Raw genomic sequence first — 13,300 nt, 5'->3', positions numbered from 1 at the left:
AAATTCTCTCGATGTCGGAGGTTCTTCTCATAGGAATTTTTTTGCGTAGGCAGCTTTCAGAGAGCACGGATACAAGTGGTCTCTTCTTAAATTGCACTAATTTGTTAGCTAGACCAACGGGGCTGCAGGGCCGGAGCTCCTCCCTGCAGGAGCTGCGACGCCGGCGTGAAGGTCGAACTCTCGCGCCGAGTTTCCCTCCTCGGCTCGAGTTTCCACGCTTCTGCCACTTCTTGCAACCTCAACTGTCTTCCTTGATATTTTGTCTTCCCTTTGTGTTTCGCCCCCACATTTCATCCCTCCTCGGCCTCTCCAGGCTCCCGCTACGTAAAAAGGGTAAAATATGTTTTTTTGTTTAAACGTGCGGTTCGTGGCATTTCAACATTAAGCTAGTTCTTACCTCAGACTCTCTGCCAACTATTTGTCCACATCGTGTTACCACGGCAGCCTTCACTGGATAGAAAACGCCCACCGAACGTCTCACTTCAAGGCATCGGCTTCTGTTTTTTAAAAACAAAAAAAAAGCGTCCACTAAACGAGATCGTCAGAGCAGCAGGTTTCATCCACCAGAGTTTCTACAGACTTTTATATCCTTCCAGTTGCTATCGAGATTAAGCAGACGAAACCAAACATTTGGAAACTGTAAGTAAGAAATTGTTTTGTTGTTTTTTTGTTTTTTTCCTAAACAAGTGCGCACTTTGCATGTTAGTAGCTAACAGCAAATTAGCCATCGTCACAGAACCTTCTGAAGGTACTTTCTAGAGGCCACTAGGGACTAACAGGTTTTTGATTTCTGTGAGTATTTTGCACTCTGTCCTAAGTGTCAGTTTTTTGTTTTTTTTTACGTTTCTTTCATACATAGATATTCCTTTTCATGTCTAGTTGTTCTTTTAGCAATACTGGATAGATAATGCCTTAATGATGCTAGATCTACAGAGAAACCCTGAGCCCAAAGGCTTCTTCTTCTTCTTCTCTCTTGGTCGTCTTTCTTTGATAGTGTTTTTTATCTCGGGTACGTGGAGTTCAACTGAAGCGCTCCTCCTGGAACCCGTTTATACTTTTTGATAGCGGACTGATGATTTCAAACAGTTGAAATGTGTGAATATAGTGGTAACTAAAGTGTCAAAGCATTTTTCTATTGTACTTCTTTTTTTTTTTTTTTTTTTTTTTTTTGTGTTCGGATGTTCTTTAGTCGATCGTGCTTCGGAGAAACGAGGACTTGTAGAGAATCTAAAAGTGAAGCCTGCACGCGGGAGAGCTGTTGTTGAATCGCAAACGTGGAGCTTCTCCTTCCCGCTCCCTCAGGCTGCATCCACACCAGCAGGCTTTTATTTTGAAATACATCTGCTGCGTTCACGTCTGATGCTTTAGGACCCTGAAACTGAACCATTTTAGCTCGAAACCTCCCAGTTTGTGTTTCAGTCTGAACATACAGAAACATTTGGACGCCACAGACACACATATGTCTGTTTTTTTGTGTTCCGGTTTCATTTTTTCTTTCATTTTTCACTGCAGTATAAAGAAGTATAAAGACAAGGAAACAGAAATCATAGAAAAGAGCAGCAAAAGTGGAATTTCTTCGATTATTTATTTGCCACATTTTTTTAGAACAAGAATTAACGTGAGCAACAAAACACTGGAGAAAAACATGTAGTTGTGGCTTCACACTGTGGACGCTTCACTAACTTTTCTAATCAGAATCAGCAACAAGTCAACAAGTAAACACATGCATGTAAACAAAGGCAACAGGAAGGAAAATGAGTGTTTAGCTGCTACGTGCAACTATGAATATGTGAAAAAAAAAAGGAACAAAGCAAGTTAATGTTATTGCAGAACTACAGTGAAGCAAACTTTGGTTCAAATGCGGTTATTAGACAATAAATTCAAAGTACCGACACCCTGAGAGCTGAACAGGTATGTGATATACATACTTCTTATTATTAGTAATAAATAATTATATGATTCTAATAATTGTTGTTAATAATGGTCACAAATTATAAGGAGCAGTTGAATTCCTTTGATTATTTTTTGCACCAAAATTACATTTAAAAACAAAATAATCACCATGTTGTCCATTTTTCTAAGTGTCCACTGGTGTTGACTCTACATCCGACAGATATTTACCATTTTTGTATTTCTAGTTTGTTTTGATGTTTGTTTTCTTTCTGCTCAGCGTAAAGCACCGCCTGCACTTCAACCCAGAACTCTCCACGTTTCTGTTGTCATGTGACTGTCGGTCACAGCGAGTCACTGAAAACGTCACTAGCAAACACGTCATTTATGCTCATTTGTAGTTTTTAAAAAAGTGATTTGGATGAAATATCCAATTGAAGAGCAGCTCACCGATGAGTAGTTCAAGGACTGTTGGAAAGTTTTTTTCAAAAGATAAAGTACCTTTCAGATCCGTTTTCAGACGATTGAAATGGTTTTCAGATAAAAACCTGCTGGTGTGGATGAAGCCTCGGTTTTACTAACTAACGTCACTAATTCATCCTCCTCCCGTCAGAGTTTGGGGTTCGTTTAGTTTCCTTTTCGATATATTTTCCCACTTCTAGTACTCGCGCCCTTGAGCGCGACCTTCTCCCTCACATGTGATCTCTAGTTTGTTTCATTAGCAGCTCATGTAGACGTCAGAAAGGAACTGGGATAAATACTGTAGCAGCGACAGAAGGGGAATGTCGAATATGTTGATAAAGACATGAGCCGACTCCGAGCGGGGAGGTCCGCGGGTCACCGGCCGACTGGGCCTCTCGGGCTCCGGACTCGGAGCGAAGGATTTCTGGAGCGGTTTCTTTCTCATGTTGCACTGGGGCGCTTCGGGCCCGCTTGTAAATCGTTTTTTAGTACCTTTTCAAATTTTGTTGGGATACGAGTTGTATACTTTGATATGTTTGTGTAAAGACACATTCATTCTTTTAAGCTTTGAAGTTTGGGTAACCAAGATAATCCATGTTATGAATGTCGTACTGTGTATCTTTTATGTATTGCAACATTTAAGCACCTGGCTCTGAATGAGGTCTGACGGAGAGCGACTTACCTGTCGGGAAATGAATTGCATGAAATGCAGTGACGTCTCTCAAATGTATTTGCTGAATACCAAGTAATAACTATGCATAATTTTAAATGCATTGTTCCCTGACTAAAAGAAACTAAATGAAACGAGCACTGACTTTTGAAAAGGACAAGCACGTTGTCGTTGTACAGTGTATTAGTTTGAGAGAATTGATCGAAAACAAATTTGACGATATTCAGATTAAAAGCCCTGTAAAGTATTTTGATATTTTTGTGTGTAAAATTAAAAGGACGAATTAAGACGACTTTTTTTGTCAATAAATGTATTTTACTGAGCTGTTTTTACATTTTCTCGTCGATGTTGAGTGACTGGCAGCGTGACGTGGCTTCAGGTAAACGCTTCACTCATTTACTTCCAGCTGATTTTACACAGAAACCAACACCTGAGATGTTATATTTTACAGAATATTCATGAAAATATTGTGGATGTTCAGACGCTAAACCAGTTTTTTGGAATCTGTGGGATTTTAACATGAAATCTGAGAAATATTCAGGTCATTACAAACTGTATTTTCCCTTTTCAGCCTCACACAGCGTCTGGAGCTGTTTCTTCTTTAAGTTATCGTAGGATTAAAATGCTGGGTAAAGAATATTTTAGATTAATGTGTCCATCCATCATCTACACACCTTAATCCTCATTAGGGTCATGGGGGGCTGGAGTCTATCCCAGCTGACTCAGGGTGAAGGCAGGTTCACCTGGACAGGTAACCAGTCTATCACAGGGCTACACTTAGAGACAGACAACCAAGCACACTCACATTCACACCTACAGAAAATTTACAATCACCAACTAACCTCAACATGTTTTTGGACTGCGTGGGAGGAAGCTGGAGAACCCGGAGAGAACCCACGCTGCACGGGGAGAACATGGAGACTCCATTCAGAAAGATCCCGAACCGCCGACCTTCTAGCTGCGAGGCGACGGTGCTAACCACTGCTGCACCTTGCAGCCCCTGAGTAAAGAATACTTTAGATTAATTCGTATGCATCATTTTTACATCCAGAGAATCAGTTTACATCCATATTTTTTGGCAATTTCTCTCCAAAAAAGTGTTTCTAAGGAGCATTTGATGGTTTTATTGATATGATTAGAATATAAATGACTATTAGTAATAAGTTATTGAGTCATTCTGTGTCCACTCAGTGTAGCTGGCGGCTTCACCACCTGGTAGGAATGATCTTCATCTTAAACTGACATCTGCCCTTTTTTTTCTTCATTTTGTCTCGCATCTTGGAAATTGAGCGAGATGCCACTTTCATACGTCCATATCTCTTGGAGTTTATTTCCATGAGTCTGCACATTTTCAGGATGTTCAGAAGTTTCCATAATGCCATAAAAAAACCTTCATTTTCATGTCTTCCTGATCAGCTCCAACCTGAGCCACCACTTCATATTTAACAATAACAGTCAGGAACAGAATGATTTTAACATGAAGACAAACATGGAAGGACGTAAAAACCTGGCACACCAGTGGATGATACCTCCATCACTTACTGTCCTAAAGCTCACCAGCCGATTTGTTTATTTATTTATTTATTCTATTTTTATGTTTAATTGCTTTTTATTGTTGTCTTAATTCCATGAATTTTGACTGATCCCAGAAATAATATATTTTTTTTTATTGTCGTTTCTTTTGTGTGTGTGTTGTATTTCATAATTATAAGTTTTCTCCAACTAGATTCTGATTGGTTTATTAAACCATTCACTGACAGCCAAAGTGCGCATGCGTGATTAAATCCGCAACATTCAAAGGAAACTAATGAGCAAAATAGAGCCGCTCTGAGGTGGGATTAGCTGTAACGTGAGTCCTGAGGAGCCTGTTTCTTCCTGCAGCTTCTGTTCTGTCTGGATTTCACCTTTAAACACGATGAATGGGAGGCAGGAGGAGGAGGAGGAGGAGGAGCGGCGGCTCTTCAGCGCCAATCAGCGGCTCCTGCAGCCATGTTGGAACTTTTCCTGGAACTTTAGAGCAGCAGCTGTTCGTGTGTCCACCTCAGGACGCAGAAAAGTTTGATCCCAGTCGAATTTAGCGCCACGATGAACGCAGCAGCAGCCGTCCGGATTATTGGCGCAGCGCAGAGGAGATGCGCACAGAGCTGGAGGAGACCTGCGCTGCTGCTGCCGCCGGTGGTCTCCTCTTCCGCAGTGAGTCCGTCAGTCCGTCAGTCCGTCTGTCTGTCTGTCTGAAGCAGCTTCGTGTCTTTACTCTGCTATGTGTCTGTGCTGATGAGGTTGTAAATGCTGAGTCATGGTGAGAGCAAAGCAGCTTTTCTCTCTTTCTCTTATTTTCTGTGCAAACAAAGACACGCCTTCATTCACTGATTCACCTTCAGCCCCGATAGTGAACCCGCGGGTTCACCAGAGTACACGGAGGTTACCAGAGGTCACAGAGTAGCAACATCTGAGCTTCTTAAACCTCCAGCTTTTTTATTATTCTTATTATTATATTTTTAACGTCCATGAAGTGTGTCAGAGAACCACAGATTATGCTCCTGACACCAGAACAAAGGTTCATGCTTGGTAAAAGAGAAAAAGCTCAATGTTGTGAAGGATAACTCTGATTTAAAAAGCTTTATGCTCCTGTTCTGTGACTGTATTAAACCAAAGAAAACATGAGTCTGAAATCATACAAGTTCTTCAACCAATAGTGCAAAGTGAATAAAACCATCTCCCCGCTATGTGAAGGTGAAATAAATGATCCACTGAATGCACTCTGCTGGCTTTGTAAACTAATAGGAGGAGGTCGGGGTGGACGGATGGGTCAGTAAAACTAAAACTGAATGTTTGTTTCAGCTACAGTTGAAGCCGACTAAAGGAAATCCTAAATGGATTTTAGATAAACATAAAACAATAGGGGGTGCAAGGTGGAGCAGTGGTTAGCATCGATGCCTCGCAAAAAAAAAAAAAGTTCGCCGGTTTGCGTCCCGGTGAGGACACCCGGGATCTTTCTTTGTGGAGTCTCCATGTTCTCCCCGTGCAGCGTGGGTTCTCTCCGGGTTCTCCGGCTTCCTCCCACACAGTCCAAAAACATGTTGAGGTTAATTGGTGATTGTAAATTGTCCGTAGGTGTGAATGTGAGTGTGCTTGGTTGTCTGTCTCTAAGTGTAGCCCTGTGATAGACTGGTGACTTGTCCAGGGTGCCTCCTGCCTTCGCCCTAAGTCGGCTGGGATAGACTCCAGCCCCCCGTGACCCTAGTGAGGATTAAAGTGTATATAGTTGATGGATAACACAATAGTGTTTGCGGCACACTAGCTCATTTTAGGTTTCTTATTTTGAACTCAAATCGTAACAACAGATTGTCCTCCTTTAAAAAACGACCCCATGCGAGCAGCTTGAGGCGCCCTCTAGTGGATAGAATAGATATGACAGGAGCCAAAGGAGGAAGTGGGGTGATCTAGTTATAGAGGCATAAAGTCTACGTGTGAGGTGGATATTGAGGTCAAAGAATTGTTCCAAACCGAAAATCGACTTTTGTTTTATCGAAGTCTGTCGTCAGCTAAAGAAAATCTTCAATGACTGGTTCCACTCCAGCTGCTAGCCTTGATAAGCTAACAAATGCTACATTCACACCTATGTACAGTTTTAGGTCTGCAAACACTCACTTTTTGTAGAACTCCTCCCAAACTGAACATTGTTGTCTTGTGAGCTGTTCTCTTGTTTTGTTTGTGTCAGCTGGGTTTCTGCAGAGACTGACCAAACCAGAGCTGCTGCTAACGTTGCTAACAGGACTTTGTGCATGCTTACATATAAACACAGAGTTGCTTCTCAGCTGTGTTGAGTATCAGCTGTGTCGAAACACTTGATAAGCTTTTTTTAGGCTTCAGTTTTAAATATAAAACCTGCGTACGTGTGGAGCCTCAGCCAGCCGTTAAAAAGCTCTGGGTCTGTCCACAGAGCTTCCTGCTTTGATTTCTGGTTCTCGTCCTGCAGGTCCAGTGCTGTCTCCAGTCCACGCAGCCCGTCCCTGCCCGCCGGCTGCCCTACAGGGTGAAGGTGTCGGCTGGGAAGCGCTACGCCTGGTGCGCCTGTGGTCACAGCAAGAAGCAGGTGAGTGGGCTACCTGCAGAGGAGATCAGGTTTCAGACACACCTGGGCTGAAGCAGGACGTCGCTCACGAAGGGTCTCGGCTCATTTACCGCCACTTATGTTCCTACCAGTTAGAAAGCTGCTGATGGAGACAGATGAAGGTGAACACAAGATCAAAGACGGTTGTCAGGTGTAAAAAAAAATGCACCTTAAACAGCTCAGTTGTTTATTTCAGGTTCTTAAAGTGAGATCAGATAAATTCAAGAGCCACAAACAATGCAGTTTATGACACCTGTAGGTTTCATTTTATGACATTTTATGACGTGTACATCGCTGGTGTTTGAAGGCCAGCCGATGTAATCAGATTACAGATAGTTGGTCAGTCACAGAATATACAAACTTCCACGTTAACATATTAAATAACTGCACCAAACATCCGGTTTAATGTTTTCTTTACTGGTTCATCTAGATGTTTTTGGCTCACTTTCTACTAACGAGCCTGATTTTTAGCAAACAAGGAGTTCATGATCCTCGGTCAGTTGGCTTTGTTGTGCAGAGTTGATGCCAAGCGTCGCTTTAAGGCAGGAAGTTAAAAAAAAAAAAAGAAAGTAATATTGTTATTCAGAAATCCAGCGTCTGAACTGTTTATGTACAAATGTGAACACAAGGAAAAGGACTGAAGCAGAAGTTTTTAAAAAAGTCTGTGTCTTTGATATTAGCATCAGGAAGTAGATTTTAGGTCCAGTCCCAATTTTAAAGAGTAAAAAATGTGGATATCAAGATATTCTGATATTCTCTGTACTGATGAACTATGGCTGAATGGGCGGCTGTGGCTCAGGTGGTCGAGCAGGTTGTCCTCCAATCACAAGGCTGCTGGTTCGATCCCCTCCACAGTCCAGGTGTCCTTGGGCAAGACGCTGAACCCGAAGTTGTTCCCAGTGGCAGGCAGCACCTTGCATGGCTGCTCTGTCGCCACTGGTGTATGAATGTGTGTGTGAACGAGAAACACATTGTAAAGCACTTTGGATAAAAGTGCAGACCATTTACCATGAATAGTTACCGCGGTAACACAGCTAACAGATGGGATTAGCTGAAGTGACTGTATCCTGTATTTCCTGTTCATGTTTGTCTCTGTGGGTGGAGCTAATGTTCAATTCTCCGTCGTAGAGATTTATGGACACAATGAACCATATAAAACAGTATAAGTCTGTGCAGGAGGTGCACGCTTCCTCCAGAATGTTTTACCTGAATCATGATAATTGTTTGTTTTCAGTCTGACTGGAAAGAAATGCAGAAATTAGCCGTCTGAAACAGACACACACGAGTTTCACTGCCTGTTTTATGTATTGTTTTATGCAATTCTTCATTATAGGAAAGTTAAGCTTAGGTAGACTGAAGGTAAATACTTGAATTAGATTGAAACATACTAGAATTATCCCTTCAAAGTTTGCACAATTTGCACTTTAGGTGTGAAAAACCGTAACATGTTTCTGTAGAAGTAAATGGTACAGCCTGTGTTTTCACTTCTTTTTATTTCTGTTTTCCAGCCTTTCTGCGACGGCGCTCACCGGACAGTTGCTCCCAGCATCTCTCCTCTTCGCTTCACCCCTGAAAAAGACCAGGCGCTGCTGCTGTGCGCCTGCAAACAAACCAAAAACGCTCCGTACTGCGACGGGTCACATTTGAAAGTCATCTTCCGGGACGCAGTGAAGTCGGTGAAAGGCCTTTTTAAATGAAGCCGATTTCAGCCCTGCGAGGCCAAAACACAGCAAAACGACCTCAAAGCAACAGAGTCATGTTGTTCTACAGTGTGTGTGGCTAAAAATCATTATTTTTGATATTAAATAAAAATTATTTCCTGCTGCTTGTCAATGCTGGGTGGATCAGATGTTTTTTTTGAGAAGATTGCACTGTTTTTAAATCATGTTTACACATTTATACACATGCATAATGGCTGAAGCTGCAGCAGCATCCTGATGCTAACAGCAGCTTCTGACTGGTCCCAGTGAAGAAACACTCCGGAAAAATTAAGAGCACGTCCGTCCTAACTTCAGGTCCGTGGATTTCTGATAAATCATAGTTAATAGTGTAGCTGCTAAATCTGAGCATTCAAGGACGTCCTGCAGAGTTCTTTTAAAAGCACATTTTAACGGTGTTGATGGTGGATCTCTGCAGAATTATTCATCAAACCAAATCTGAACCCAGTTTATTTTTCATTTCATTCAGTAATTGGGCATTTCATGATCATCAACCACAAGAAATCGATAAATTTCGGGGCTTTGCTGCATGACTCAGTGAATTCAGTGTCAAACTCTGCTGGAGTCTGATTATTATTTTTATAAACTATAAAATATGTTGCATGTTCGTATATATGTTGGTGTTACATTATGAGTGTTTGCTTTGTGTCATGTACTGTATGAAACCTCAGAATAAAATATAAAACAATTCCCTATTTTATTTTATTTTTTTAACTGACTCACTCACAACTCTTCCATCCTACATACAGGTGATGCTCCTCAACTTATGATATATATTCATATGATCAGGTTGGTTTTCCAACATTTTAGAATTGTGGTTCATTTATTCCTCTTTTTTTAAAATATAAATTCTTTTTTTTTTTTGTCCATTTATTACTAGACAGACAGAAATATTCAGGTCTTTTATAATGACTTGTAGTGCTTTAGATAACGTTTCTATTTTCGTCTTTGTGTGTTTGCATAAATGTTTTTTAGCTACAAACAGAACCTATTTAATCATTCATGTTACTGTCCTAACAGTTGGCTGAGGAGCAATAAAAACACGGTTTATTGTTTTATTGTAGGTCTCTGTAGTTTGATCAGTTATCATCGGGCTGAACATGGACAGTGGAGTGTTTTGATTGCAAAAAGAATTGAGTTTTTGTGATTATAGCTGTAAATAATCATTTTAAAGATACTTATTCCAAGGCACATGGTTTGTGAAGCGCTGCTGTGTCACATTTTTATACTCATTTTACTCCAAAGTAACTTGAAAATTGTGCAATTATCAGATTAAATTCTAAATATTTCTGTGCTGTTCGGATCCTAACAAATCCTCTGCTCTGATTATTGGATATAAATTACAGTGCAGCATCGTAAGGCTGAGAAAAAACATTTATTTATTTCTTCAATCACTTCAGTTCAGTCTGCCGTTGACCGAAAGCCGCTTCCTGATTGGCTCAGCTACTGACACGTGACTCTCCAGGAAGCGGATTCCTCCAATCAGCGCGCTCGACTGTCAGGCTGAGAAGTCTGACACTGATTGACGAAGTTTTGTTTTTCTTTCTGTTTTACTGATTTTATTGTGCTGTCTTTACTTTCTGTAGCTGCTCTGTAATTCCCCTTATTCTCCACTTCTTGAATCTCGCGGTCTTTGCAGTGTCCGCTGCGCAGGTCCTGAGTGACAGCTAGCAGCTAGCGGCTAACAGCTAGCTCCCCTTTAGCTGCTGTCAGTGGAAACATGAACACGTTGGTGAGCAAACTGGAGCATAAATGGATTATTTTCACCTTCAGACAACCTTGGATCCCAACTACGGCAGCCTGCAAGGTACAGTCACACATGTCAGTCTCTGCTTTTTCATAAATGTCCCTCTGTGGTCCTGACTTTACTGATTATGTCACTGATACAAGCTGCTCGTTTCATTCAAACTGCCGGTTTGACAGTTTCCAGGCTCATAATAATGTTTTGCCTAAACTTACAATTGAACCACTTTGTAGAGTTCAAAATTATGTGACAGCTGTAATTATTTTTGAGAGAAAAAGAAAAAGCCCCAGACTGACTGGCTGAACTGTGGCTAGCAGCGCCACCTAGTGTGTGACATTGAAGCTCCTGCTGAGCAGCTGTTTTCCATCAGACTGATCAGATCTGTCATCAGGTTTCTGATCTTTATTGTTCTCCAGAGCTTTTTTTCTCAGCACACTTTCAGACTTAAAGGTCCCGTATTTTGCCCCCTTGCAGCTAATTAATGACCGTCTCCTGTGAATGTGAGAAAAATGTGCGTTTTAATTATTCAGCTCAAAATAACATAAAGGTGGTTCATTTCTCCGTCACTGTATGACTCCTGGTTTTAGATTGTTTCAGTGTCTGTAGCTTTAAATGAAGCTGAGCTGCTGCAGGCTCCGCCCCCTTCAGGAAGAAGACTGTTCCAGTCTCCATACGACCATATCAATATGTCAGAAACAGATTTATTATGACCCAAAACATAGTAGGTCCAATGTAGTACACCAGAAATCCCCACATGTCCTACATCCAGCCTGAGTGTGCAGTTTGCAAGCCATCATGCTTTTCTGGCCATTCTGACTTGTGGTTAGCATCGTTGCCTCGCAGCTAGAAGGTCGCTGGTTCGTGTCCCGGTGAGGACACCCAGGATCTTTCTGCGTGGAGTCTCCATGTTCTCCCCGTGCAGCGTGGGTTCTCTCCAGGTTCTCCGGCTTCCTCCCACACAGTCCAAAAACATGTTGAGGTTAATTGGTGATTGTAAATTGTCTGTAGGTGTGAATGTGAGTGTGCTTGGTTGTCTGTCTCTAAGTGTAGCCCTGTGATAGACTGGTTACCTGTCCAGGTGAACCTGCCTTCACCCTGAGTCAGCTGGGATAGACTCCAGCCCCCCATGACCCTAATGAGGATTAAGCGGTGTATAAATGATAGATAATGGATGGATGAACAGGAAAGCAGCTCCCTGTGACACACAGTTACTTATATTTAAAGAAGTGTTCCTCTGTCTTCAGGTGAATCTGTCCACGCTTCCTCCTGATCCCGTCATCCCGTCTAAGAAGCCTTTCAAAGTGGACCTCGTTGGTGGAAAGCGTTACTCGTGGTGCACATGTGGACACAGCAAGAAGCAGGTAGAACCACCGTCTGAGTGCACAAGAGGTACAAATCCAAACATCTCCTCTGACCGCATCTGTCTCGTTTCAGCCTTTCTGCGACGGAGCTCACAAAACCAAAGCCCAGGGCCTGTCCCCGCATCGCTTCGTCCCCGAGAAGGACGCCACGGTTTGGCTGTGTGGATGTAAATACACCAACAACCCTCCGTACTGTGACGGAACCCACAAACAGGACTTCATCAAATCTGCTCCGCTGCACGAACCTGGAGACTCCTGAGCCAAGAGGACGGAGGCTGAACCGAGCATCAACGCACAAAAACATTGCTGAACGTTACACGTGTTTGAATCTTGTTTCTTGTCAGTATTTTCACTTTAAACTTTAACGCTGCTCTTGCATCAGGGTGATAATATGATTCACTGTGAGACTGTACAGATGCTTCCATGCTGTTTCTGCAGGTCGGTTTCTAATTAACACACTGGAAATCCACAGATTAAGACTTTAAGACAGGATGTAATGGTACTTTTAGTGAACATTTGGAGGTTCTAATCAGAATCAAAGTGTCATTTCCTCCCACAGAGCTTTCCCTCTCCAGGGGAAACCACTCCTCCATATAGAATATGTCACATTAGGCTCCTCTCATTTCTCTATTTCGAGCTTCTTCGCCTCCTCCGTCCTTCGTCCTCCCGCCTGTGACCCAGAAATCGATCTGAACCTGCCATCTTGAAGGATTTCTCAATTCTTAAAATGTTCCTCCTTCATTCGCATCTCGGCTGGGAGGAGAGAAAAGTGGTCAAGAAGCTGAGAAATGAGAACAGGGCTCGTCTTTTAACTTTTGGGACATGTTGTGCATGTGTACATGCATTTGTTGATTTAAACGAAGAAATATACACGACATACACAGAGCTGCCAGTTGGGTTGATCGACTTTTTCTGTCTCTGCAGCGACTGTCTGATTTGTCATCGACACTGAAAAGATCAAATGTTTTGTTTATATTTAAGACAAAAATAAATGTATTTCTGGGAAGTTTGGTTTTTCAGTTGCTGTTGTTTCAATTTCTGACACCAAGATTTTCACTTTTTACTTCAGACACACATCTGCTCTAAATGTCTGTTTAAAAACTACAAATACCAGATATTTCTTTGTACAGGGCCGAACAAGTAACTGACTTCAGTTGCATTGTGTTTTAAACAATGCAACTAGCAAATTGCAAAGACTGCAGCTTAGAATACACCAGATTAATGCTGTAACTCGGTTTTATGTGATGCAGGCAGATTGAAACGTTTTAAGGTTGTTTATTCTGACCATTGATCAACATACAGCTGAAACCAGAAGTTTACATCCACTGTATAAAAAGACAT

The 13,300-nt window shown here is 41.9% G+C and overlaps 2 protein-coding genes across 2 annotated transcripts; both read left to right on the top strand.

The window, feature by feature from the left end:
* Positions 1-4,997: 4,997 nt before the first annotated feature.
* LOC103371689 (CDGSH iron-sulfur domain-containing protein 3, mitochondrial-like) lies at positions 4,998-9,544 on the top strand. The gene is made up of 3 exons (XM_008301099.1): positions 4,998-5,215; positions 7,002-7,118; positions 8,645-9,544. Exons 1-3 carry the CDS (start codon positions 5,108-5,110, stop codon positions 8,831-8,833), a joined length of 414 nt encoding a protein of 137 aa, XP_008299321.1. The 5' UTR covers positions 4,998-5,107; the 3' UTR covers positions 8,834-9,544.
* Positions 9,545-10,333: 789 nt separating this feature from the next.
* Positions 10,334-12,965, top strand: LOC103371688 (CDGSH iron-sulfur domain-containing protein 3, mitochondrial). Its single transcript, XM_008301098.1, has 3 exons — positions 10,334-10,661; positions 11,843-11,959; positions 12,033-12,965. The coding sequence occupies exons 1-3, from the start codon at positions 10,575-10,577 to the stop codon at positions 12,216-12,218; spliced, it is 390 nt and encodes a 129-aa protein (XP_008299320.1). The 5' UTR covers positions 10,334-10,574; the 3' UTR covers positions 12,219-12,965.
* The last annotated feature ends 335 nt before the right edge of the window (positions 12,966-13,300 follow it).

This window comes from Stegastes partitus, unplaced genomic scaffold (assembly GCF_000690725.1).
Source record: "Stegastes partitus isolate 25-593 unplaced genomic scaffold, Stegastes_partitus-1.0.2 Scaffold1629, whole genome shotgun sequence".
NCBI lineage: Eukaryota > Metazoa > Chordata > Actinopteri > Pomacentridae > Stegastes > Stegastes partitus.
The sequence above is the reverse complement of the archived record's forward strand: the minus strand, read 5'-3'. Positions and strand labels throughout refer to the sequence as shown.

What these genes read in the sequence shown, in the direction of transcription:
- LOC103371689 (XM_008301099.1), top strand. Translation starts at nt 5,108, where the DNA reads ATGAACGCAGCAGCAGCCGTCCGGATTATTGGCGCAGCGCAGAGGAGA. An exon ending in CGGTGGTCTCCTCTTCCGCA is followed by an intron (nt 5,216 to 7,001) that starts GTGAGTCCGTCA and finishes CTCGTCCTGCAG; the next exon opens with GTCCAGTGCTGTCTCCAGTC. An exon ending in GTGGTCACAGCAAGAAGCAG is followed by an intron (nt 7,119 to 8,644) that starts GTGAGTGGGCTA and finishes TCTGTTTTCCAG; the next exon opens with CCTTTCTGCGACGGCGCTCA.
- LOC103371688 (XM_008301098.1), top strand. Translation starts at nt 10,575, where the DNA reads ATGAACACGTTGGTGAGCAAACTGGAGCATAAATGGATTATTTTCACC. An exon ending in CAACTACGGCAGCCTGCAAG is followed by an intron (nt 10,662 to 11,842) that starts GTACAGTCACAC and finishes CTCTGTCTTCAG; the next exon opens with GTGAATCTGTCCACGCTTCC. An exon ending in GTGGACACAGCAAGAAGCAG is followed by an intron (nt 11,960 to 12,032) that starts GTAGAACCACCG and finishes GTCTCGTTTCAG; the next exon opens with CCTTTCTGCGACGGAGCTCA.